Source organism: Crinia signifera, chromosome 9 (assembly GCF_055691185.1).
Source record: "Crinia signifera chromosome 9, ASM5569118v1, whole genome shotgun sequence".
Classification (NCBI taxonomy): Eukaryota; Metazoa; Chordata; class Amphibia; order Anura; family Myobatrachidae; genus Crinia; species Crinia signifera.
Genome location: NC_139225.1, coordinates 119746636 through 119774388, shown reverse-complemented (window position 1 = coordinate 119774388; position 27753 = coordinate 119746636). Strand labels below are relative to the sequence as shown.

The window sequence follows — 27753 nt, the reverse complement described above, 5'->3', positions numbered from 1 at the left end:
AATATCGCATCGCATCCCACTAAATACGGTATGCGATGGGCGCCGTGCTAGGAAACAAGTACCTGATAGACTATTGATTATACATATATGTTAGAGTTTAATACAATTAAGCAAGGGGAAGATCTTGTCAACTTATTTATTAATCCACCCTCTTACACAAAAAAAACCCCACCACCACCACTGCATGTAACATGTATGTTTTAAAACGCAGCGTGACACATTGTGATGTATAATATTTTCTATGGATTTTGGAGTGTTCATCACAAAAAGCAGCACACTGGCTGGCATTGTTGCTTGGGTCATAGAAATGTTGTAAGAACAGCTCAGCCACCATGTGGTGGATACTCCGCAGGGCGGGCAGGGCAATTCACCCCTGAGAGAACACAAATCAGCACATCATAAACATGTCAGCTGTCAGAACAAAGCAGCAAAAAGCCTCTTAAGCAATCTAACTTCTAGCTATAAGCATATAGTGTTTGCCACCTAATTCAACATAAATGTAATATACCATACCTGCCAATTACATGTCGACAATTGTGAGTGATCTCCTGGAGGCCCGCTGAAAAGAGAACACATACACATTACCTATTAAACATGGACAGTCTTTTCTATGTTGCGGTGTAATATCTGTTGTGTTGCTGAGCTTGCCTATGTGTGGACACACAAAACTAACAATGTGGCAGAACTATAATAGCTAGAATACTTCCTGCTTTGCCTCATTAACTAGGCGAAGCAGGTAGGGACACTGAACCCGGGGAGCGCAAACTCCCCCCTCTGGCGATCTCCCCCTCCTGGAGACAACGCATCAGTTCAGTTTGACGCGCTGTCTCTGCTTGCCTGGCTCGCTGGGCATGCGTGAGATCTCGCTGTTATCGTGCAATCTTGTGCGCACCCTGGAGCCAGCAGCAGGGCTAGCGCTGTCCCAGCAGTGAGAGTAGGACAATGCTAGCCCTGGGCTGGAGAAGCGGGAGCCTAGGAGGCTGTTAATAGACTGCCTGGCGCCGTAATTGCTAGGGGGAATGAAGAAGATAGCCGCTCTGATCATTAAATCGGCGGATTGTCCCAAGCGCATGTTAGGTGCGCTCATAATACATAAAAAAAAAAAAAACATTATTCCCCCAGTTAACTAGTGTTAAGTGCAGTATACTGTATGCGCTTAACGCTAGTTCAGATATCTGCCCCTTCGTTTTAATATCTGGGGGAATTTACTAAAATGTTCATTTTGATACATTTTTCATCGATTTGATATCCTATTTATTAATATTTTAAACAAATTATAAAAATTAGATGAATAAAAAAAAAACACATTAGTAAATAAGGAGTTTCAGTTAGCCAAGATCTATCTGAAAATTGGCCAAAATTGAGCTTTAGTAGTCCCCCCTCTAGTGTCTAAAACAACCTGCTTAGGCAATGAAGCTGCCAGGTCTAGCCTATCCAGCATATAACATGTAATACTGGGAACAAAAAACAGTAAGCAGCTGAAATGTGAGTACAGGCCGATAAGCCGTAGTATTCTCACGTAAAACTTAAGGCAGTGGTTCCCAAACTTTTTTGAATCACGGCTCCCTATAGTATCAGAAATGTTGTTGTGCATCCCTAGGCCAAAAAAAGGTTATGGAGTAATTTAGAAAAATATATTAAATTAAGTTAATGGTGTTTATATGTCATCCTTAGGGTCAGTTGTGTGGTGAGTGAAAGGGTATGCCACATATTTTATGATTGGCAGCTACCAGCACTGGTTTTGCCTATTTACATTGACCATAATAATTCTGAATTAGTCCTGGACCACCAAGCCAGGGCACCACTGCAGGGGTTCCGAGGCACCCCAGAGTGCCACGGCACACAGTTTGGGAACCACTGGCTTAAGGCACTCAACTAATGTGAACATAACAATAACTGTCAAAGCAGAACAATACAACAGATGCCACCGCATCCCTCAAAGAACGACTCATGCAAGAAAGATCATTGAATTAGACTTTTACTTACTGCTACCGAGAAAACCATATGTCCTTTGACATCAAGGAAAACATACACCCCATACAAAAATCCCAACATCATCGGATATTTTCTCTTAAATAGACATTTACTGCAGACTCACAAATCTAAAGCTTTAGGATTCCAGTGTAACATTGGGTGGCAATTGGTGCACACACATACAGGGTAACACAAGTGACGTCATTAATAACAGACAAATGAACCGGGACATGAATGATAAATCCCATTACATTCATTTTATATGCCAATGGCAATGAATGCAAATGAGAGGATGGAGAGCAGACCAATGGGCATTCCAGTAGTTAAAGAATGGTCCCCACACAATTGCAGCAAGAGAATGTATGATACCAAAGTACCTATTACAGTGCTTGCATTTTCTATATCCAGCAGCCCTATTACTTCACTTAAAGACTAAGGGGGCATACACACAGGGCTATTTTAGCCCTATTCCTAAGCGATCCGTCTAGATTGCTTAGAAATTAAATACAGATCACTTTGTGTGTATGCGCCCGAGCGATGGCGTTGAGGGGTCCCCGTGCGTCATCATCGCCTGACATGCCGTCAAGATCTGGACAGAAAGAATGCTAGGGTTCTAACTAGAGAACACTGGTTAGCGCAGATCGCCCATACACACATCGCTACGTGTGTATGTGCAATATCAGCCCTTGTGTACGGGGCCTAAGCACAAAATAGGTTCACCCAAAAAAGGTACTGGAATGAAGGCTCAAAGGGCAAATGATACCTTGCCCCGCTACAAACTTTCAAGTATAGGTTAAGAATCTAAAAGGATTAAATAGTTACTAGAGAAGTCTCATACAGTAAGTGCAGTAATAATTATACTCCTAATAACTGTTCGAATAAGCCAAAACAAAGGTTTTCCCAATGAAAACCAACAAGGTGTACAATGTCATTAGAATATCTACATTCGATGGGAGAATAAAAGCCATAAAGTACCATTTCTCCGATCCCTTGCTCTGCTTTGGTCGGTCTTTTGTGCTTCCTGAAGTGGCGTGGTTAAGAAATCTGTAAACAAATCAAGAAGCCTGCTTGAAAATTCACCCGGGAACCCCATCTGTGATGTGTTATTTCAGAAGGGAACAGAGTGTGTAGGAGTATACGTTCGAACAGCTTCCATAAATGGATGCCAATATGTATAATCAGGCCCCGGTATATAAAATGGGTGTTTAATTCAGTTCAAACAATAATAATTAATGGAACAGGAAAATGTACACAGTTTTCAGATACAAATAAGGGTGACCGATAACATCACACTAAATGACAGCAGGGAGATTTAAAAGGTTTTTTTAATTTGGAAGAATTACATGAATTGTAAATACTGACTGCAACTTTTACTACTGACTGACTTACTACCTACAGTGGTATGTTCTTCTGGCTCACAGGTAGACATCACCCATTACTGCTTTGGGTACTTGTGTATTTTGGCGGCGCCCATCGCATCGCCTACCATAACGCATACGATGGTATGCGATGCGACGCGATATCGTACGATAGTGCACGATGGCATACAATTTTGAAATTGTATGCCATTGTACATGGCATACAATACCATACGATGCAACATTGTATAAGCACCCTAATGGGTGCTTATACAATGTTAAGCACCCAAATGGGTGCTTACAATGTTAAATGCCCCCCCACTATAAACGTGAACCCGAAGCGTGGCGAGCGCAGCGCGCCCGCGAGGGGCGGCGGTACGCGTCCTACGACCTTTTCATACCCCCACTATCCACGTCGGCGTGGAGTTGAGAATAGAATAGTGTGGCGAGCGCAGCGTGCCACCGAGCCCGAAGCGTGGCGAGCGCAGCGAGCCCCGCGAGGGGACGCGGATACCTGTGAAGCCCGCGAAGGGACGCGTTTACCTGTGAAGGTATCCGCGTGCCCTCGCCACGCTTCGGGCTCGGTGGCTCGCCACACTATTCTATTCTCAACTCCACGCCGACGTGGATAGTGGGGGTATGAAAAGGTCGTAGGACGCGTACCGCCGCCCCTCGCGGGCTCCCTGCGCTCGCCACGCTTCGGGTTAATGTTTATAGTGGGGGGGGGGGTGGCGTGGGGGTGCATTTAACATTGTAAGCACCCATTTGGGTGCTCAAAAGCACCCTTTAGGGTGCTTATACGATTTTTGGTCGTATAGGGGGTCAAAATCGCGTCGCATCGTATGCCATCGGGTGCATGGCATGCGATGCGATGCGATCTGTTCGTCGTACGACGGACATCGGGGGCGCCGCCAAAATACACAAGTACCCTGCTTTGTAAATAAAAATGCATCAGAGACAGAGGCAGATCTGTCATATCCAAGTACAAACCCGAAAGTAGGTTTCGGAGGAGAAAAATTTATTTTCCAATTAAGTTAGGACTATTATTCCAGACAGCATCTTTAAATCACATACTATATATATAGTACAAAAAAAAAAAAGTGGTATATGGAAAAGGAAAGCAAGGATTATACTCACGATAATACCTTTTCTTCGGAATACTTCATGGCAGCCATTACATTGGGTTCATCCCTCTCTCCTCTCCAATTAGACAGGTAGTTTTTTCCCCAGGATCCAGCCCCTCCTCTTCCTTCTCTTATATAATCTGACACCTCCCCATTGACCATAGTCTTTGACTGTCTCCGTCCTGATCCTAGGGAAAAAACACAAATAGGGAGGGCCAAAAAATTTTTGGGCTGCCATGAAGTATTCCGAAGAAAAGGTATTATCGTGAGTATAATCCTTGCTTTCTCCTTCATACTTCATGGCAGCCATTACATTGGGATGTACCAAAGCAGTAGGGTGGGCTTATATTATACCTCAAGCCAAAACTTGTTTAAGAATCTCGCATACGAAATTAGGACTTGAGACATCCAACGCATAATGCCTGGAGAAGGTATGTAAAGAAGACCAAGTGGCTGCTTGACAAATCTCCTTGGCTGAAACTTAGGCCTCTCTCGCCCATGAAACCGCCATTGCCCTTGTTGAGTGAGCCTTAATGCTTTCCGGTACCACACGATCCACTTTCTTGTAGGTAAATGCAATTACTTCTCTCAGCCACCTTGAAATTGATTGCTTCGATGGAGCTAATCCTTTCTTCGCCCCCTGGGGAATCGCGAACAATGCTTCTGACTTCCTGAACCCAGCCGTTCTGTGCAGATATATCTTGATAGCCCTCAAGACATCTAACGTATGTAATTTTTCCTCTTTTTTTTTTTTTTTTTTCAGAGGATTTTGGAAAAAACAAGGCCAAAATAATCTCTTGACTCAAATTAAATGAGGAAAACCACCTTGGGTAGGAAGGATGGTCTGGTCCTCAGTACCACCCGATCCGGAAAAATTTCCAAATACTCTCTTTGCTGACGTTATCGCTACCAAAAATAACATTTTCTACGTCAGGAATCTCAAATTAACTCTGTCCAATGGCTCAAACGGAGCCTCCATAAGTCCATTTAGAACTAAATTAAGATCCCACTGGGGGCTATTGACCTAACCCTAGGCCGCATCCTCTTAATAGCTTGTCAAAATCTTCTTATCAAACTATGCTCTGCAAGTTTCTTGTCTAGTAGCACACTCAACGCAGAGATCTGAACCTTGAGTGTAGCAACCGAAAGCCCTTTATTAAGACCATCACAGAGAAACTGTAAAACTTGGGGTATACTTGCTTTAGGGAAATCGAATTTGCCTTCCGACCGGCTCGCAAATACTCGCCATACTCTGTAGTAAACCTTTGATGATACCTTCTTCCTTGCTTGGAGAAATACTTCGATTACTTCTGAGGATAAATTTTTGCTTCTCAACTGTTGCCTCTCACTTTCCAGGCCGCTAAATTCAACTTGTGAGGCTCTTGACAATTGACTGGGCCCTACCTGAGCAAATCCTGTGTCACTGGAAGGAATACTGGATCTGCAATCGCCATTCTTTCCAACATGGGGAACCAAGCCCTCCTTGGCCAGCAGGGTAATACGACTATGACTTGGGCCCCCTCCGTTCTGATCTTCCACAATGTCCTGTGAATGAGGGAAAATTGGAGGAAAACGTACCCCAGGCGGAATTCCCATCTCTGAGACAGGGCGTCCACTCCACTTGACTCCCAAGTCGGGTACCGAGAGTAAAACTGTGGAAGCTTCTTGTTGACTGCTGAAGCCATGAGATCCACCTCTGGCTGGCCGAACTGCTCCACTATCTTTTGGAAAACGGATTCCTTCAGTTCCCACTCGCCTGGGACTATACTTGTGCGGCTTAGATAATCCGCAAGCTGATTGCTTTCCCCTGGCATATGCAACGCTGACACTGACTGCAGATTTTCTTCGGCCCAACACATGATGCTTTGCACTTCTCCCAACAGCACATGACTCCGTGTACCTCCTTGTCTATTGACGTAAGAGACGGTTGTAGCGTTGTCCGAAAAAATACGTAGGTGTGCACCCTTAATATCTTCGTTGAAGAACCTCATCGCCTTCCATACGGCTCTTAATTCTTTGTGATTGGAGCTGACTCGCGGGGAGACCACCGACCTTGACATGTTTTGCCCAGACCGTGAGCACCCCAACCCACGGCACTGGCGTCTGTGGTAATCACCTTGTATTGGGGACTTGCTAGTGAAGACTTTCTTGGCTTTAGTTGATCGGCTTCCCACCATACCAGTGAATTCTTTTTTTTTTTTTTTTTTTTTTTACTGAATCTGAAATTCTTATTCTTCTTTCCAGAGGTACTTGCCTTCTTGTATAATCTAGAAGGAACCACTGTAGAGGCCTCATCCTCCATCTCGCCCATGAGACTATGTCCACCGTAGAGGCCATCATACCCAAAAGGCTCATTGCTGACCTTAGCGGTATGCGATTTTCTTCGTATATCATAGAAATCAATCGTTGGATTTTCTCGCACCTCTTTTCGGAAAGGGACATCTGAAACCAAGCGGTGTCTATTAGTACTCCTAAAAACTGAAGATTTTGCGTTGGTTTTAAACAGCTTTCCTCTCAGTCTACTAGCCACCCGTGTTCTTGAAGAAACTGAATGGTGAATCTCTTGCTGCCATTACCTCTTCCTCTGATTGTGCCACAATCAAAAAGATCGTCGAGATATGCCCATATCATGATCTTCTTTTTTCTCAGCACTTCTATCAATACCACTAACACCTTGGTAAAGACTCGAGGCGATGAGGTGAGGCCGAAGGGCAGACAAGTGAATTGGTAATGACCGTGACCCACGCAGAATCTTAGATATTTCCTGTCGTCTGGGAAAATGGGAATATGGAAATAGGCGTCTCTTAAGTCGATGGAGACCATATAGTCGTTCTTTCTTATACCCATCAGAATAGACCTTGAGGTCTCCATATGAAATTTTCTCTTTTTTTATGCGCCAATTTAACCTTCTTAAATCTAATATAGTTCTGTAACCTCCAGAACTTTTGCTGACAATGAACAGACGGGAATAAAAACTGGACCCTTTCTCTCCGTCTGGCACCTTCACCACTGCTCCCGAAGTGATGAGCCCTTTTAAACTTAATGTTAGAGCTTCCCTTTCTAACTTCGAAACTGGGAGCTCTGAAACACAAAACTTTGCTACTCTTGGTTTTGACATGAATTCTAGATGATAGCCAGTCTTGACCACCTCCAGAACCCATCTGTCTCGAACGGTCTGTTCCCAGATGTGAGCAAATGCCAATAGCCTCCCTGCTACCGGCACCTGCTCCACCACGGGACCACCGTCACCGTTTCTGCACGGCTCCAGAATTTTCACCTTTTTTTTTTTTTTTTTTATTGGCGAAAAAACGCCCTGGATGTCCCTAGAGCGTATCTGTCTCTGACCGATCCACCCGGTCTGTATGACCTGGCTTGTCTATAGGCTTGTCCTGTAGAAAATGAGGAAAAACGCCCTCTTCTGTCTTGTGGTAATCTCACCGATTTACCGCCTGACATCCTTTGAATCATCTGATCCAAGCGACTGCCGAAAAGAAAGGCACCTTCATAAGGCAGCGTTGCCAGTTTGTATTTTTGAATGGGAATCTGCCGCCCATGATTTAAGCCATAAGGCCCTACGAGCCACAACCCCTGAGGATAGAGACTTTGCCGCAAAGTCTAACTATCTAAAGAGGCTTCACACATATAGTCCACCGCAAGCTGTATCTGGGTTAGACTCATGATTTGATCACGGGAGACTCTCTTGCAGATCTTTTTGCAAGGCCGAACACCAGATCCTGAGTGCCCGGGAGAGTGAGGCATGGCTACTCCCGACTTTAGCGAGACCGAGGAGGAATATGCAACCTCTTAAATGCACTTTCCACCCTCTTATCCATCGCGTCCTTAAGTGATGCCCCATCCTGAAGGGGAATAGTAGTACGGGTAGTCAGTTCTGACACCGCTGTATCAATTTTAGGAATGTTACACCATTTAATAAATTCCTTGTCTTCAATAGGAAACATTTTCTGTATTCTCTTTATTGAGCCTACTCTTTATCCACACTAAGCCATTCCTTAGTTAAAAAGTCTTTCACAACTTTATACACCGGGAAGGACCTTCCCTTTTTTGATCTGTGTTCAAATAAAGAATCAATTCAGACTTCACAGGTTGCTTATAATTGACGTTCTATAAAGGCGTTCATCCTCCAGCACTTCGCCTGACTCTGCTGACGATCCGTCAGACATATCCTTATCCATATAATCATGCATAGATTCATAACCATCATCTCTATCCAGACTAATCTGTGTACTGGACCTCTTATTCCCAGTATATTCATCCTAGAAACAAAATTCTTATAACTATGCTGATATATTCATTCCCCAACAAAGGTTTTATCACAGCCTGGACAGACTTTAGTACTCTTCGTTTTAGCAACCTTTCCTTTTTTTTTTTTTTTTTTTTTGGGGTACTGGAGGCACACTATAAAGAAAAGAAAGTATACTAACTATCTGACTAACAAAATAAATACAACTGTCCTCAAAAAGAGGACTTACCTGGGCAGCGGTTCTGGAGAGGCATCCTCCATGCTCAAATTCACCTGCAAGCCCGACCAACAGGTAAGCAATCCAGCGCCTGTAACACCGATCAGGCGCTTTAGCTGGCTGCTGCACGAGCAGTCACGGCGTCTCCTCCCCCCTGCCGGAAGCCTCGCGTCTCCTATTGACGGACGCGTACTTCCGGTATTTGGAACGCACGCGCCCGTGACCCGCACGCCGCGTGCATCCGACAGAAGTGATGCCAGCGTACTCACCGCGAGCAGAGCACCGGAGCCGCCGGGGAGCATGTTTGCCGGAATGGCGCCGAGGACCACAGGTAACAATACCTAGTCCAACAACACTACTCACCCTGCCGAGGGGGGGGGGGGGGGAGAATCGCCGTATGGCTGAGAACCAGCCGCAGGCTCAAAGTCCTTGCCACCGGCCCCGGACACACATATAGGCTTAAGGCACCGCCAGCCTGACCACCCAGGCCCCCGGCAGCATCACCAGCCTACCGGGCGTTTTTTGGAAAATAAAGAAATAAAACTAACTAACTACCTGTCACAGACAGAAGGAGACAGGAAAAAGACTATGGTCAATGGGGAGGTGTCAGATTATATAAGAGAAGGAAGAGGAGGGGCTGGATCCTGGGGAAAAAACTACCTGTCTAATTGGAGAGGAGAGAGGGATGAACCCAATGTAATGGCTGCCATGAAGTATGAAGGAGAAAATAGCAGTTTTTGGGGTTACTCAAAAATATTAAGAACCTCTTGTATGGATCGGACACCTTCTGCAGTCCCTGGTTTTCTATCACAAAAGCAGCCAGAGTAGGATTTTATGGGGCTTTCAGAGACTACATTTACAAAGCTCTGAAATGCCAAACTTTAGACTGCATTACCCATTGTAACCTATGGGCTACATTTTGCACACATTCCAGGAGATGGATCCAAAAGGACCTCTTCCAGTACGGTCTGTGAGATTGTGTATAGCGTGATAACCATGCATTAGCGGTATCCGGTTGACAGGTGGACGCCTAAAAATGGTTGACATGCTCTTGGTGCACAATGAGAGGTCGACACAAGCAAAGGTTGACATGGTCGACAAATGAAAAAGGTCAAAATTAGTTTTTCGTGGTTTTTTTTTTGTACCCATACTTGTGGACATGGAGGGGGAATATAATAGTGTGCCAAGCGCAGCGAGCCATGATGCCCGAGGGGACGCAGTACACTTATAGGGTGTCCATGTCGACATAGGCACCGGAAAAAAAAAACTTTCGACCTTTACATATGTCAAACATGTTCATGTCTACCTGTAAATGTCGACCATTTTTAGGTGTTGACCTACTCAGTCGTCCATTAGTGATCGACCTACACATTGGCCCTTATGCTGGTTCATTCGCAAAGGCAAATTCCTTCTCAAATGGACAAAACCATGTGCACTGCAGATGGGGCAGATGTAACATGTGCAGAGAATTAGATTTGGGTGGGGATTTACTTCAAAGTGAGATCTATATTACAGTGTAAAAATAAAGCAGTCAGTATTTTCCCTGCACAGAACAAAATAACTCACCCAAATCTAACTCTCTCTGCACATGTTACATCTGCCCCACCTGCAGTGCACATGGTTTTGTCCATTTGAGAAGGAATTTGCCTTTGCGAGTGAACCAGAATAAGGGCCATTGTCTACCATTTATCCAAGAACAGCATGAGCAGTAGGAGTCCAAATCCCGAAAATAAAGTGATTAAATCCGCAGTCCCTCCATGGTTACATAATTTCCTATTGCTTCAGTAATAAGCCAGTAACAAAATTCTAATGATCAGAACCAAGCCGCTGTGTATTTATAACACTCACTGTTCAATGCCAGCAATCTGTTTTAATAGATCAGCTCTGAAAATGTTCTAGTTCTCGAAAGCTGGTAGCAGGAGGATGTGGGGATTCTCCAATGTAAAACTAATAAACAGAATCCTTTAGCAAATCAAGTGCCCGGAGCTTTCATTCCCGAATATACATTTATGTTAGTATGGAAAAAGCTCAATAGACTGTCAAAGTATGATGCAGGATAACAGTTAGAGTTAATTAATATTGTGGCAGGGACAGCATACATCCACATGAAGGTAACGTGGAGGATCCGTTCCAGGTTTTACAGTAGCAGCTGGAAAACTGATGTCATTGTGGTTGGGCTGATTGGCAGCACCTGTGCTTTCCAGATAGAAGTGTTTCCAGGGCAGGGGGTCAATGTTCCTGATGGTGGAATAGCTGCCCAGGTGATAGGCCTGGGTGTGGGCTATATTTGGGAGCATAGGCCCTTATTCAGATCTGATCACAGTACAAATTTTATCTCAAAATGGGCAAAACCATGTGCGCTGCAGGTGGCACTCAAAATGCAGGGCAATCTGCGAGTTGCCTGCCTGAAAGTGGTATAAATGTAACCAATAACATGTCCACAGTAAGCTGTCGCTCCACCCATGTGACTGGTAAAAGATCCGATAGGCTGTGCCCAGACACTGACACTGATCACAGAATCCGACTGGCTTCCAGCGAGCCTGCATACAGGGGCTTCCGAAAATCTTTTTATAGCTACTGAATGGAAAAAGATAGGACATGCTCTTATTTATGCTACCTAAGCTGGCTGAGAGCATGCTCCTAAACGTGTGAAAATAAATGTATCCATAATGATAGCAGAACTTAATACCGGGATCAAATGTTTAGAATTAAACATAAAATGTATTTACATGTAATGAGCTTCAGAACACTGCTGTAAAAGGAGTTTGTATTGAAACCATTTCTCTTTGGAAAGAGTCTGTGTTCATAATTAACACCAGATGAATGCAACTGTGCGCATGAATGCATCCGCCGCAGCAGGAGGCATTACACGCTACAGTAATTTCACTTACCATACTAATACAAATACTGTACCAACAATAATGGGTAGTGTCGCAGTAGGGGTAGCACATTATGTATCTATGATAGATTACTAAAGTTCCATTTTTAAAAGGACTTCAATCTCAGTCTTCAGCAACATAACTAAAGCTGTGTACACACGGGGGCGATAGGGGCTGAAATTGCCAGTGATGGGAGTGTGCCCCAGCGATAAATCGCCGGGTGCGCACTCCTGTTTTTAGCCCCCTTATGATCGCTGGTCGCAGGACCAGCTGATTACCGCTGCTGCTCCCCCGGCAGAGGTTCCCTTTCATCGGCGACCATCTCTGGTCGCTGATGAAAAGGAGAAACTGAGCAATATCTCTCCCCGTGTGTGTACGGGGCTTAAGGATATTTATTTATTTAAAGAGCATTTTGACTAAATGAATATTCTGTGCCAGTATGGGTTTGATCCATGGGAGTTTATTAACAGATGCCAGTATTGATAAGGATACCACCAGGTGCACCCCGGGCTGGTAAATGGTCATGTCTGTGCCATGCACTCTGCATGTGCAATCACACAGTGGTCAGCAGACAGGAAGCAGATTCCACAATGTATGTATTAAATCAGATTCATTGGAGATTTGCTAAACTGAACAGTGAGATAGGTGCAAGATTACTAGTGTTAATATTCAAATGATGCAAAGCACATTTGGAGGAGGTGTGGTTTGACCACACATCACAAAAAACCCCACGAGACTGGTCACCCCTATGCCATGTGCATCCCAATGCATGTTGTGAGATTGTGTCTTACAGAATGAGCAGAAATGCTCCATAGATTTAGACCACACTGCATACTGGGCCTTATTTTGGTTCATTCTTTCTGACAAAATCCTTCTTAGATGGGCAAAACCATGTGCACTGCAGGTGGGGCAGGTGTTACTTATGCAGAGAGAATTAGATTTGGGTGGGGTTTTACTTCAAAGTGAGATCTATATTGCAGTGTAAAAATAAAGCAGCCAGTATTTTCCCTGCACAGAAACAAAATTACTCACCCAAATCTAATTCTCTCTGCACATGTTACATCTGCCCCCCCTGCAGTGAACATGGTTTTGTCCATCTAAGAAGGATTTTGTCAGAAAGAATGAACCAAAATAAGGCCCACTATGACCAATGAAAATCGCTGATGTGATGGAACCCTTCAGGGTACCCAATACTAATTACAATCAAGAGCTCTGCATACTAAAACTAACCTTATTTATGTACATATGTTTAAAGAAAAAAAACAGTCCATTTAAGACCGTGCATAACTAAGGGCAGCATGGACGGTGTAATGGTTAGCATTACTGCCTCACAGCACTGAGATCTTGAATTCGATTACCACCATGGCCCTAACTGTGCGGAGTTTGTATATCCTTCCTGTACTAATTAGCTCCTAACAAAAATGAATCTATAATGTCTGTGTGTGAGTGTACATGTTGTAGGGAATATAGATTGTACTGGGGCAGGGACTGATGTGAATGTTCAAATATTCTCTGTAAAAGCGCTGTGGAATATGTGTGCGCTATATTAATAACTGGTAATAAATAAATAAAATAAGGGGGGGGGGGTGTATCTCATAACCACTGCAAATAAGGCGGAAGTTAATTGTTTAATCGTTTATTTTGGGTTTACACTTACACAAATAAACCCGGACTGTTTGGGACAAAGTGTGTGATCGAAATAACAATTAACGATCACCCCCAATCTCCTATCACTGTATACAGGATATATATAGTGATAAAACAATTGAATTATGCCCCAATGTGGGCTCCAGGCTGAAAAAGGTCAAACCCCAATGGACTAGAAGCTTTTCCGCTCATTTACAGTAAAGAGGAAAAAAAAGAAACAGGAAAAAGTGAAGTGAAGGGATTATTCATTTAAATTTACAAGAAACGTTGCAAAATGAGGTTACTCATAAAAACTAAATGTTTCGTTTAATGAGCAGCCAAACTTGGCGAAATGGTTTGTCTGTGCAGAATTTCTTCCCCTTATAAAGCAGAGTGTGTAATTGTTCATTACAAAAGAGTTTAGTGGGCACCTAAGAGAACAGCAACCATGGAATAAACAAAATTGCCAAGATGTGTGCTAACATCTGTATTTTCCTGCACTCTAATGCATAAGAGACAGATAACTCCTTATATCCGGTCTTGTCCCTAGCCAAACGCTTATGCTACGACGGGAAGGACTGAATGATGTAGGACGATGACTGAGACACAGTGACGCATATTAGTAATACAAGCACGATGGACCAATCAAAAAATGTTCTCAAGGGAAGACCATCAGCAACATCATCTGTAGTATCTATGAGGATTATTTATTCTGGCCACACATCCTGAATAAAGGTCTGAAACTGGATACCTTGAAGCCCGCCCAGCGGCTCTCGTCCTCTGGAAGAGCTTTTCACTGAATGACGTTCTATAATTTAAAGGTCTCCGTCTGTAGACGTGAATCAAGATAACCAACCAAACCCAAAGATGGAAGAAAGAGATGACAGATAGACCGGAAAGTGGAGAGTTGTTAGTTCGGTGAGAGAGGAAAGAGAAGAGACAGGATATAAATAAAACAGACACGTTAAGGAGTTAATCCTATATACAGAGTTATTGCACTCCATGCATAATGCAACAGACACATGCTGGTGATAATACAGAGTACAGAAGGCAGACGTGTATCAGTAATCTGCAGTTAGCGAGATAAGAGAATAAGTATATAACAGCCAACAGCTTTTTCCTCAAAGCTAATATAGATCCGTGTGACAGGTGTGCGAGACAAATGCTCAAATCAATATGGAAACGGTTCAAAGAAACCTAGCTACAGTAAACTGCCATCAACACATTTAATACAGGGGTACGTAGTCCCTTTGTCAATACGGACTATGCTTAACTGAAGGTGGCCATACACACGCAGATTTATCTGCAGATCTGTCTGTTTGGAACAAAAACCTGGTAATGGATGAGAGCAAATGACAGTTGACCATTTGCTTGGAAATGCTGGAAAACTGCCAAACTGTCACTCATCCATAACCATGTTTTTGTTCCAACCGGCCAGATCTGCAGATAAATCTTACTAGTGTATGGGCACCTTAAGAATGCAGGTGCCAGTGAGATGACCGTTATATTATTACCATGCAGGCACTACAACTTATAATAAAGCTGGTAAAGGGGCATGATTAATGTTAGAACAGCCTCATGGATAAACTGCATTATGCAGCATTAGAACAGTGTCAGCAGTGTAGGACTGAGATATTTACTGTTGAATTTCCATGTGTTTGGGCTAATTCGGGTTGGAGTGCTTTTAGGCAAATCGGACCTGAATTAGCCCCAACAAACAGAAATTGGACAATTACTTTCTTATACTTGATGGTGGCTTTCTGTGCAGAGGGGGTCATATAGTGGACAGGGTCTAGGTCGACAGTCAAAAAAAAATTGACCACTATTGGTTGAATGTCAAAAGGTTGACACATGAAATAGGTAGGAATGAACTAGGTCGACATGGTCAAAAGGTGGACACAAACAAAATGTAGACATGGGAAATGGTCAGGCACACTATATTGTCCCTCTGTGCCCAATCGGATGGTAAAGTATGTACAAGTCCACAAAAAACGCATGTTGATCTTTTTCCATATCGACCTTTTTCCTGCGTTGACTGTCAACCAATAGTAGTCAACCTTTTGACTGTCGATACAATTGACCGCATACTCAGCGCAGTACGAGGGTATTCTTACTGCCAGCATCCCATACCCACAATTTATACTGTAAGCCAAATTACTAACAAAATGCTATGTTTAATGATTGTATAGAGGTAAGTGGCTATTAGGTCTGACGCTCACACAATTACTGTACCTGTTGTGCTTTTCCTGCTGTAATAATTGTGCTGCTATTTTCCGCAGATCTGTCACTTCCTTTATTTCGTCATCTTCTTCCTCTTCCACCAACAGCTGCTCTTTCTGTAGCCTGATGTGAGAAGCACAGCTCAGTCAGTGCATTGAAAACAGTGTATTTCAGTCCTGCCAAACATAGGTACATGAAAGGGAAGGCAGTGCATTTGCTTTAAACTGGTTTTAATCGAATTAGGACATGTTCTGCTGGTGGGTTAAGCCTTCTTTGCAATAGAGAACATGCTGTAACACCAGCCCTGCTGATAAGGGAAGAACACTTACAGCAAATAAAGTGGGATGCAGGGCAGACAGGTACAGAATGGCCAATGCTTTCCACCTTGGTTATTTTTTAATGGGAATCTCCTTACAAATAGGGTAACTAAACTAATATCAGAGAACGCTAATCTTAAAACAATACAAGTGAATAACCATATGCCAAACTAACACATCACAGCAGCCTTATTCCAACCATTTATTTCATAGGTTGTTTTTTCAGTTCGGTTGTTTATTACTATTTAGGAATGCCAATCCCGGGACATTTTTTCAATCCCGGAATTCGGGATTGAAAAATGCAGAATTCCGGGATTCCCTCGGCCACCCCGCATATTTAATTACAGATGCGTGGAGTAGGTGGTCAAGACGGGGAGATGGAGCCAGGGTGGGAGGGACGACCTGGGTTGATGCAGACTGGGCTGGTCGCCAGTCGGGCAAACAGGCTGGTCCGCGGTCTTCTGCCTGGTCCACTCAGCAGCAGCAGGGCGGGCGGTCTGGTCTTTTGGTGCCCGGCAGCCTGTGCAGCGTGACCTCTGACGTGGTCATGCTGCGCAGAGCCGTGCTGCCAGGGATGGGAGAATCCGGGCAGCTGCTGAGCACCAGTTCAGACGCTGCCCAGCATTAGATTGCGCATGCGCAGTCTAATCCCGAAATCCCGGGATTGGAAACTCCAATCCCGGGATTGAAATCCCGGCGTTTTGGGGGCCAAACCCCGGGATCCGGCCGATCCCGATCCCGGGATTGGCCACCCTATTCCTATTGGTTAATATTTCTCTTGTCGTTTAATGCTGGGTACACACCAAAACAATTTGGGCACAATCCCATCAATCTGGATCCAATTTAGACCAATTTGATGCAAATTGGGTCAAAATCGTTTGGTTGGATCCGATTCTACCTGCTGCAGGTAGGTTCTGTATAAGATCCATTCATCTGAATACAGATGGGATCGGATTGCACGATTTGCATCCAATCCAAATAGTTTTGGTGTGTACCCAGCATTAGACTTCAGAATTAGGGAGATGTAGTGATAACGCTTGTAAGGTCAATTGTTTTTCTTATTTTTTTTTTATATATCTAAATCAATATGGAGTTTCAGGGCTAATGCATGGGGTGCCGGACGGGGTCCCGACAGTCGGGATCCCGACAGTCATTAACCCGATGTCGGGATCCCGACTGTTAAAACACAGACGGCCGGGTTCCCGACGGCCGTCGGCTATTTTCGCTCGTGGGGGTCCACGAACCCCCATAGAGGGAGAATAGAATAGGTGGCAAGCTACGCTCGCCACCGTTCCTGCAGCGTGGCGAGCGCAGCGAGCCCGCAAGGGGCTTTGTTGCGCTGGCCACGCTGTCTGAGACCAGGCAGTCGGGATCCCGACGTCAGGATAATGATTGTCGGGATCCCGACTGTTGGTGAATCATACCACACCCAATACATGCACATGTATAAAAAGATGGGTTTTCCTATACTGATTATTAAATCTTAGTACAGATATTGCCATGCCCATGACTTCCCCGCCAATCGCAACGTGAGACAAACGTGGACATTGGCGTGAATCAGTTGTCGCGTGCGTCTAATTCGCTTCTGTGGCTCATAGGGCAGCATTAAGCATCGATGTCACGGGGTGGCGATTCTGCGCCGCTGGTGTGATTTTGGTGCTCCAAACGTGCAGAAACAGCCGTATCACAGAAATGATGAACACGGCTACATCTGTGCGTGTGTTTTAGTCTCAAAAACACATGGATTTTACAATCAACGAGTACCATCATTTGCTACCTCTTGATGTGAATAAGCCCTTAAGAAACCAAGAACAACTAACAGCAATACCTTTGCTCTTCCTCCCATTCTTCATTCTCTTCCACCTTCGCTGATTTATCGCTTAGTTTTCCTCGTTCCTTAAAGAAGCAGGTGGCACAGAACTTACATACAGAGTTTGCACATATGCAATTTGCAATGTATATAGCATTGATATATATTTTTGTATGGCTGTTACCTTAATATAAGAAACAAAGGGCCCAGTAAGCTGGACATCACCGTGATCAGAGAGGACAGTGTCATCAGCAGTGGGGTCATAGTCATAAATGTCCTGATCATGTCCTGTTTGTTAAGAAATAAAAGAAATGGATTATCCACAAGGCTGTCACATAAAATAAGTCACACGCCACTCTCAGCAAAGTTTTAACTATTAGTTCTATATCAACTGACAACAATGTGTCGGGGAGGATAGAAGTATTCTAGTGCTTGCAAGAGATATGCGACAAGGAATCACATACCAAGACGGCATCTTATCCAGTGAATTCATTTTGTGGCAGGTGGACAGCATACCAGGTAAACAGCATAGGCAAGCACAGTTACAGCATTGCAGCATAGAAGTGTCACTTTGTAGTTCAAACTCCAGTGTTCCAGTTGTCCCTACCATAGCCCAAACCCCCAGCCTATCACCTGGGTGGCTTTTCCACCATCAGGAACATTGACCCTCTGCATGGAAACACTTGTATCAGGAGAGCACAGGTGCTGCTTATCAGCCCAACCATGATCACATCACTTTTCCTGCTGCTACTCCTGTTCTAACACCTGGACACATGTGGAGGTAATGCTGTCCCTGCCATAGCAATATACCAAACTTCAAATTAAACTCAGTGAATTAAACAAAAATAGCCCTATTCTCATGCATTAGCAGAAAATACATTGCCTCGTTCATAATGTGCACAATTCATTCCAATGAGACAGTCACAATAAGTGCAGCATCATAGAATGATAGCAGCATTACGTTTCTGTGTGTGCAGTCCCTATTGCAAACGTACCATCAAATATGATGTGTGCTCATGTGTTTTACTAAACATGAACCTTTAAAAATGAGAATGAATGCAGCACTTACAGTAGCCATTTCCTCTTACAGGTGATAAAACCACCAGCACACATAGTTGCGCTATAGTGTGACAGGACGCATCTATAGGAAGTATTATTAAGTCAGCAGAAGAACGATCATCCCCAGGAGTGAGTAACCGGTTACCTTTGTGTGAGTCCAGCTTACTTCCTACTAAGTGATTGTCATTTTTCAGTGCTTGGTCTCTTGACTCAGATACCTGAGAGTGAAGGCTGATTGTGTCATCGTCTGATGGCTGTGGATAAGACAGAAGTCTGGGTCACTGACAGCTTTCTGGAGATCCACGTTAACATGAAGATGGATACTGAGCACACTCATGTCATAAAGGACGAATATTTCATTGTTTGCCCATGTGAGTAATGGCTTACTAGTTTACTGGCCAAAGTGAGTAGTATGGCAGCACTGACACAAAATCATTTGTCTGCTCAATCTGAACAATACCAATGGGGCTGCTAATCAACTATAATAAGATGTAAAATTCTGATAACACCCCTAAAAAAAAAAAAAAAAAGCATATACACTTTTATACCCATAAAGTGGACCCGCCGCACACTGCCCAGTCACCTAACGGATCCTGCTGCCTCCCCATCTTGGACCCCACTGTCAGATCCCTGCACGCTGCCAAGTATCAGGGGAGGGGGAAGAAGCGGGGGGTGCGCTGCTTAGTACCAGGGGAGGGGGGAGCGGGGTACCCGCTGCCTAGTACCAGGGGGTGAGACACCAGTGTGGGATCCAATATACCGGTTCAGACTCGTTCACACTGCACACATAACTGGTCTGAACCGTGTAGGTTCCTTCTTTTTACCAGTTTTGAATTACCGGTTTTCTTGAACCGGTAATTTAAAACTGGTGCTTTCACACTGCAGCTCTAACCGTTTTAAAAGGCTAAAAAATTGCCAATGTACCATTTTAGAGCTGCAGTGTGAAAGGGGTATTACTTTTGTCAAATACAAATTAGTTCAGAGAAAAACATGGGGTGGGGCTGGGGGTAGTGGAAGGACACAAACAAATGTGACCACATCTGTACACAGATTCCGAAAAAAAAAAAGTGTATAATCACATTCACCAAGTTGATCCATTCTTCAGAAACATACACACTTGTAGATGTTGCCTCCGAGGTGAGCGACGGCAGGGGGAGCGACAGCCATGTTGCTGCTGCAACATTGCCGTTGTAAAATAGCTTTTAAGTGGCTTCACAGTAATTGTACATAAAATATCTAGCAAATGTACTTCTACCAAAGTACAGGAAAGAGTCAGACTTCCATCAGGAGACCGGTATCGGAACCTCAAAAAGGATCAGGATGACGATGCCAGAATACAGACAACTTGAACCCCAATGGGTAAAGCATAGGGTTAGGGCTGCAGGGTAAGGGGAGGGGGGGGGGGGGGTAGGTACTAAGGGTTTCTTAACAAAGCCCCTGTCTGGATTCTCCAAATCGGGATGCCAGGAGTCCCTTTTTTTACCTGCTGGTATACCCACCACCGGATTATCACGTGTCAGTATACATTTATATTTACATCCACTGCATTTCCGACCGCAAAATCCAAGTATTTATCATCAGTCGGGTTTTAACTTTAATGTCAGAAGTTTTTGCCGGTGTAAATGGTGTCTGTTTTGATCTTTCAGTTTAAACAGACAGCAAACCCATCCAAAAAGAAGCACTTCACAGATCATTATGATCTATGTAGCACTTCTTAGGGTTAAAAAAAAAAAAAAATAAAGATTATTATTAATAATATTATAAGGATTATGCCAAAACTGGAAGACACATCATTGGTCACATTGCCATCATGTGAATTACTCCCAAATTAAGGCCCAAGCCTTAAATTTTTCAGGAAGAGGGGAACCTTCCCATATAGGTCTGTTCCTCCTCCCATGTTCTGGTCTGAAAAGGCCAGGGCTACGCCCCACACCCCCGGTGCCGGTGAGTGTCGGGTTCATTGTGTAAAAGTAGTAACAAGTCTGCCCCAAAATGCCGGCAGTTCTATAACTACAAGTGCCAGAATGCCAGGGCCCGCTGTCTCCTGTAGCACCATTGCCAATAAAATATTACAATAATGACATGCATACCAATTATTGCAATCCTTCATTAAAAATAAGCGACACTTTTCTCTGTAGGAGCCCATATACAAAGCACAATGGAACTTGGCATGAAAAGAAGCCTGGCTACTGTATCATTGCTGATTTGTATATAGATTCATACAGATACACAATTGTGAATAAGACGCACAATCACACACACACACACACACACACACAGACTCACAGCACATGCTGAGTCACAAGGGATCGGAAGCACAGAGTAGGGATGTTGGAGTGTTTGCAGCAACAGTATAGGAAGCCAAACCCACATTTGTGTATTATATAAGATTATAATGCAATGACATTTAGTGGTCCTTGATGTAGTGAATATTAGAAACTCACTTCAGTCGTTGACAGACGTTTATCTCCATTGTCGCTGCCGATCCCAGAGTCAGGGCCATGGTTTTTACTTGGATAGAAATCTTCAATGCTGCAACAAAACCCACATGGCATTGAATCACATAGTAGTATGGGTGAATCCGAAATACAGATCCCACTCTCTGGAAACGTCTACGGGGCAAAATTTACTAAAGGCGTTCTACTGAAGGCAGGATGTTGCCCAAACAACCAAATCAAATTATATTTATTATCTTCTAGAAGGTGTCAAATTAGAACTGGAATCTGATTAGTTGCTATGGGCAATATCCCATCTTCAATAGAAATCCCATCTTCCTAAATTATAGCTCCATGAGAGTTAAAGGAGGGTATTTACCATTGACTTACACCCAGACCTGGAACATGGCACAATTTGGTTCTGCCCACAATATAACTGCACACTCTAGAGTGTATCCAGCAACACTTCTTCATCCAACAACAGGCACAACATAGGATCAAAAAAAGGTTTCTTCTTTTCAATTCTCACCTTTTGCAAATTACATTTGTCATCTAATGCCAGTCTGACACACCGCTATGAGTGACAGGAGCCCCACCAATCAGCACACTTAGGGGAAAATTTACTAAGATGGGAGTTCTATTTCAGGTGGGATGTTGCAATGAGAAACCAATCAGCTTGGAAAAGCTGTTAAAGTAGATTCTGATTGGTTGCCCATAGCAAAAGCCCAAGTAGAAGAACTCTCAACTTAGTGAGGAAAGCTATAGACCAGGCTTTCCCAACCACGGTCCTCAAGGCACACCAACAGTGCAGGTTTTAGTGATATCCAGGCTTCAGCACAGATGGTTTAATCAGAATCACTCAGGTACTAATTAATACACCTGTGCTCAAGCCTGGATATCTACAAAACCTGCACTGTTGGTGTGCCTTGAGGACCGTGGTTGGGAAAGCCTGCTATACACTAATGCTGGCCACACATCAGACCAACTTTCCTCCAACCAACCAATCAGTTGGTTGAATGGAATAAAAACCTGGAACTGGATAGGAGCAAATGTAATTTGTAATCAAGTCATTTGTTTCTCAAATCTGAAAATGGACAACAATTGTCACTCAGACAATGTACTGTAGTTGGACCTATTTTATTTAAACTATTTCACTGAATGTTTTTGTCCATTTTCCTGAGTTTGTGAGCAAATTGCTTATTGGTATTTGCCCTAATACAGTACCAGATTTTCGGTCCAACCAACCAACTAGTTGGATGGTTGGAGGAAAGTTGGTCTGATGTGTGGCCAGCATAATTGGAGAATTTACTAACACAATTATACAAGGGAACAGGAGGCTATGAACCTTATTCAGATCTGATCGCAGTACAAATGTGCTCTTAAAATGGGCAAACCATGTGCACTGCAGGTGGGGCAGATGTAACATGTGCAGAGAGTTACATTTGGGTGGGGTGTGTTGAAACTGAAATCTAAATTGCAGCGTAAAAATAATGCAGTCAGTATTTACCCTGCACAGAAACAAAATAACTCACACAAATGGTTTGCGTTTTGCCCATTTTGAGAACAATTTGTACTGCGATCAGATCTGAATAATGGCCTATATCCACAAGACCTGCACAATCATTTTCCTGAAACACTATGTTGCATTGTAGGAATACAGATTGTTATGCAACACATCAGTTACACAAACACACACACACACACACACACACACACACACCACAAAACTTAGAGAACCAGTTCTAATAAAACACATTTCCAAATAAGTAAAGATAAGACTGCGGTGCAGCTGAGGTGTCCGATGCTCATGATATATTCTGGATTTTTGCTGGACATGTTTCAGAATGTTCCATGCTTTCCGCAGAACATCTACACAAGTACCTCATCACTCAGCTGTGGGACTAACATGTCTGGACTTATTTGAAGTTCTGCGGTTATCCGATTTTATCAGCATCTTTATACTCTTACATCATCTTATTTAGACAACTATGCTTTGGAGATACTGATCCAGGCAGATGGTTTCATACAATCTGGAAGATATGTGAACTCTGAGAACATGAGCTGGTAGTTTTATTCTAAGCCCCAGTGCGCTCGCCACCTATTCTATTGTCCCTCTATGGGGGTTCTTGTTTAGAGTGTTTTTTTATTGGGATGTACAGATCACCCTACTAATCAGTTGCTGACTATTACGTCTATAGTTTGCACACCGAAAAAAAACCCACAACTCTAGCTCTGTAATACTCGTATTAAGTATTCCTATATAGTTATACAAGTGCTAGCATTGATCGGAGAGGTAACAACATATCCATTCATATGTAAAGGAATATTAGGAAATGACAGGAGGAAAGACATAGAGGTTATTCAGAGGTAGATTCAGTTGCCACAAAGTCGAAGTCGCTAATGCTGCAGCTGATGGGCATCCTATTCCGATGCGGCATCTTCTTATGCCATGCAATATCCATCTATGTCCCCAGGCAGTTAATACTGGGACTTATGCATGTAGTGCACTTAGGATGCGCGAGGAGAAATTACATTTTGGGTGTAGCGTCAAACACTTTGCATCAAGCTCTGAATCACCCCCAAAGATAACCAATGGGTACTTATGTAGTATCTGGGCTGCCGATTTTTTGATTGTATGCCTTAAGTTAAGGCATACAATCAGATGCGATGCGATGCGATATCGCATCGCATCGCATCGCATGCGACCATCGGATGCGATGACCCGATTTTTCCATAGGAATCAATGTTAAAATGGACTGAGTCCATTTTAACATGGAATTCAATGGGAAAAAGGGGTCCTTTTCATACCCCTACTATCCAAGTGGGCATGGAGTTGGATATAAACCTGTGGCGAGCGTAGCGAGCCACCGAGCCCGAAGCGTGGCGAGCGAAGCGAGCCCCGCGAGGGGCCGGTATTCTGTGTCCCCTCGCGGGGCTCGCTACGCTCGCCACGCTTCGGGCTCGGTGGCTCGCTACGCTCGCCACAGGTTTATATCCAACTCCATGCCCACTTGGATAGTAGGGGTATGAAAAGGACCCCTTTTTCCCATTGAATTCCATGTTAAAATGGACTCAGTCCATTTTAACATTGATTCCTATGGAAAAATCGGGTCATCGCATCGCATCGCATCGATGGTCGCATGCGATGCGATGCGATGTGCCCGATTCGACCCGATTTAGAAATCGGCAGCCCAGATACTACATAAGTACCAACCAATGTAATGATAGAAGGGTCTACCGGAGTAAAGCAGTTCCGATGTAGAAATGAACATACCTTTGTAGGAATTAAGTGGTACATCTAACCCATGTGTGCCTAGGTGACTCTCCAACATATTTTTTTAGAAAATGACAAGAGGACTTTAATCTTGTGGACTATGTGGAAAAAGATAGTTTTCTATGGTTGTGGCACTCTTGAATGGGAAAGGTTTTTGGTGTAGTATTGGACAAGATGGATCAACCCCTATGAGAGGAGTTTAATTAGACAGAGAAAATTCCACATCTAATATATACCTGGGGTAATTCAGTCATCCAGTCACCTTAAGTGCAGCTATCGCACATATCTGGGAACATATCCCGGATCCTCTGTGTTTTCACACGATAGCAGGCAGATTATACGGGGGGGAATAAAATGTGCTTTAAAATCAAATTGCCCTTAAAAAAGACATCGTCATAAAATTTCAAACAAAAATTCCACGATTAACCGAATCCCCCGACTTCACAAATTTCCAACACGCTCCTACAGGTTCCCCCTATTCAAGAACTTCCCAAATCAGTGGCGGGCTGGGCAGGGGGGCAGGGTGCCAGTTGCCCCCCCAGGCCAATACAATGTAACCATATGGGGCTGCCGACGAAGCAGGAGCGCGGTGCTTGTGTTTACTTGCGGCTAGGAGGCAGTGAAACATGTGCACCTGGCTCCTCTCTGAGATCAGTGACACTTGACCAGCTCAGGACTGAAGCAGCTGCAGTGAGCAGTCGGAACACAGACCTAGCGTACTGTCTGTAGTAGCCAGGAGCTTAAACAGCTGCCGACCAGGATTGTTGTGGCCACCCCCTCCCCTTGGACCAGCCACCAATGTAACTGCACTCCCGGGTGACCCCTCCCCTCCTGTGTCACGACCTCACCTCCTCATCATCCACTTCCTCTCTCCTCAGTCCTCCTACTTTCACGGGCAGCTTCTCTCCTGCCGTGTGTGTGTAGAGGTTGCTGCTTTCCCCTTGTTGCTGCTCCATACTCACGTTAAGCAAACCATGCCTCCAACATTTTGATGCCCATTTTACATTTTGGGGGGCACACTTGCCTGTGTGTGCCCCCCAGGCCAAAAGTTACCAGCCAGCCCGTCCCAGAAGCCATATTTTCTGCAGAGGAGGTTTATGAACACCAAAAGTATTTTAAAGAACACTAGAATAGCAGAAGCGTGTACAAGCACTATAAACAGAAGCATCCATAGAGTCTCTATATAAAACCACATGTAAGGGCTGATTACATACCAACACCCTAAATGTAGCATGATCTGTATCAGTGATGTAAGAGCACATGACAGCAGCAAACACGATGACGTACAGTACCTGTCTGTGAGAGGCTGAGAAGGGATTCTTTTCACTAATGAAGGCAAGTCGAGAGAATCTGGTTTCTTCTCTGTCCTGCAGCAAGCATGGATATTCAGAAACTTAAATATGTGCACCTTCCCCTTCAGGCAAATCTGTAGCAAATAAAGGGATGTGGGATACACACACTAGTAAATGAAGGCATCAATGCATACGCACATTCTATATACAAATACAGGTATTGCTTCCCTGTGCATTCAAAAATAGTTTAACTTTGGTGCCTGAGATGCAGGTTCCGGATGACCTTCCCAAGGTCACAAAGAGCCTGTGCCAGTGGCATCTCCCACTTCCCATGGCAGCAGCAGATTTCTGAGCGCACCTCTATAGGCTGCAAGCAGAATCAAGTAGTGAGACGTAACAAACATTCGTACTTAAAAAGTATGAATATTAAAAAACCCATCAACCTAATGCTTGTGTCGACATAACCCTGTCGACCTAACCCCATGTTGACCTTCAGTCATGTCAACCTAGTTGTCTATCCAATGATCTATACCCACATACACCAAACGACCCACTAAAACCTCTAATGCTTACTACTTATTGGGCTAAATTCAGACCTGCTCACTGGGCTGAGAGTGCTCAAAGCCCAGCCTACAAGTAGCCGCCGTCATGCTGAATGCATGGCCACACCCGCCACCCCCAACTCCCCTGTGCACGGCCACGAATGCCTACACAGCCGCGCACACAGGAGGAGAATCATTAACCATCTAATGATTTTTCCCCTGCTTGCAGCGCTGAGTGGAGGACTCACTCATCGCTGGGAAGGTCGTGAGAAGACAGAGGCCATTGATGACATCAGAGGCCCTCCCTCCTCCCAGCAGCCTGGGGGAGGTCTGCGATATCTTAAGAATGGTCAGAAAATTCCGGCGGCACCCCCCCCCCCCCGAATTGCTTGCTAGCCCCCAAAAGGCTAGCCTTCGCTGCCTTTGGGTGGACAGTTCGTACATGCGGTCGTTCGATTACTGCGCAGCCCAGGCCTGAAAGTCTGAATCGAATATTTGTGGGTTTAAATGGAGTAAAAGTTTCTTAGGTTAAAAGGAACCTTTGAACACTAAAAATTGTTTGTACGTGTAAAAGATTTATTCACCAAAGCATAAGATGAAAGCACAATAAAAAGTCTCATAAAAATGACTTTTCCCCCAAAGTTACCCCTGACAAAACCTGACAAAGGGACCAAAACCAGACAGAATCAATGCCCCCACACGCAGACACTAGTTCAGTGGTACAGTTAGGGCCAATATGACAATGGATGTGTGTGACCATACAGCTCAAGAACAGATACGCCATTTCATAATGTACAAATAAATAAGATATTGTGTCATTTAAATAGGAAGCTATTTTAGGAATACATTATTTTCAATGTGTTGGATTTTCAGATAAATAAAAAACTCAAACCAAAAATGTACGGGCAGAAAAAAAAAAAAACAACATGTAAAAAATATAAAGTTAATTACTTATTTTTGTGGAAGAGGCGGAGAAAGTCATCAGATGACCCCAGTCAATTAATGAAACGCAGGCAAGTCCAAACTATGGCCCTCCAGCTGTTGTGAAACGACAGGTCCCATCATGCCTTGCCACAGTTTTGCTATTAGGGAATGCTAAAACTAGGGCAAGGCATGCTGGGATGTGTAGTTTTACAACAGCTGGAAGGCCATACAGTAGTTTGGAAATGCCTGGATTTAACAGAATCGTTCAGCAGAGGTATTTCATTGGTGGTATACTAAATGTGCAACAGGTTTCATATGCACGTAGCAGGATCCCATTTATAAAAATAACATTGGTTTCTGTACATGTGCAGGTAGAATAACAATAATCACATTTTGGTGTGTAAAGGAGTGACTTCTATAAACAATCAATTTCCGCCTGCT

The 27753-nt window shown here is 43.9% G+C and overlaps 1 protein-coding gene across 6 annotated transcripts in view; it reads right to left on the bottom strand.

The window, feature by feature from the left end:
• LRCH2 (leucine rich repeats and calponin homology domain containing 2) overlaps nucleotides 1–27753 on the bottom strand; it is a 140365-nt gene that overhangs the window by 71685 nt on the left and 40927 nt on the right. For 2 of the 6 annotated variants that reach the window (XM_083159598.1, XM_083159599.1), the window contains exons 6-14: nucleotides 25847–25980; nucleotides 21290–21377; nucleotides 18991–19099; nucleotides 17971–18074; nucleotides 17805–17872; nucleotides 15672–15782; nucleotides 14191–14268; nucleotides 2950–3018; nucleotides 514–559 (exon numbers count right to left, since the gene is read on the bottom strand). In XM_083159598.1, coding sequence (XP_083015724.1) covers nucleotides 514–559; nucleotides 2950–3018; nucleotides 14191–14268; nucleotides 15672–15782; nucleotides 17805–17872; nucleotides 17971–18074; nucleotides 18991–19099; nucleotides 21290–21377; nucleotides 25847–25980 — 807 coding nt within the window. The remainder of the gene's footprint in view (nucleotides 1–513; nucleotides 560–2949; nucleotides 3019–14190; nucleotides 14269–15671; nucleotides 15783–17804; nucleotides 17873–17970; nucleotides 18075–18990; nucleotides 19100–21289; nucleotides 21378–25846; nucleotides 25981–27753) is intronic. The other 4 variants (XM_083159601.1, XM_083159603.1, XM_083159600.1 and 1 more) reach the window with 3 other exon arrangements.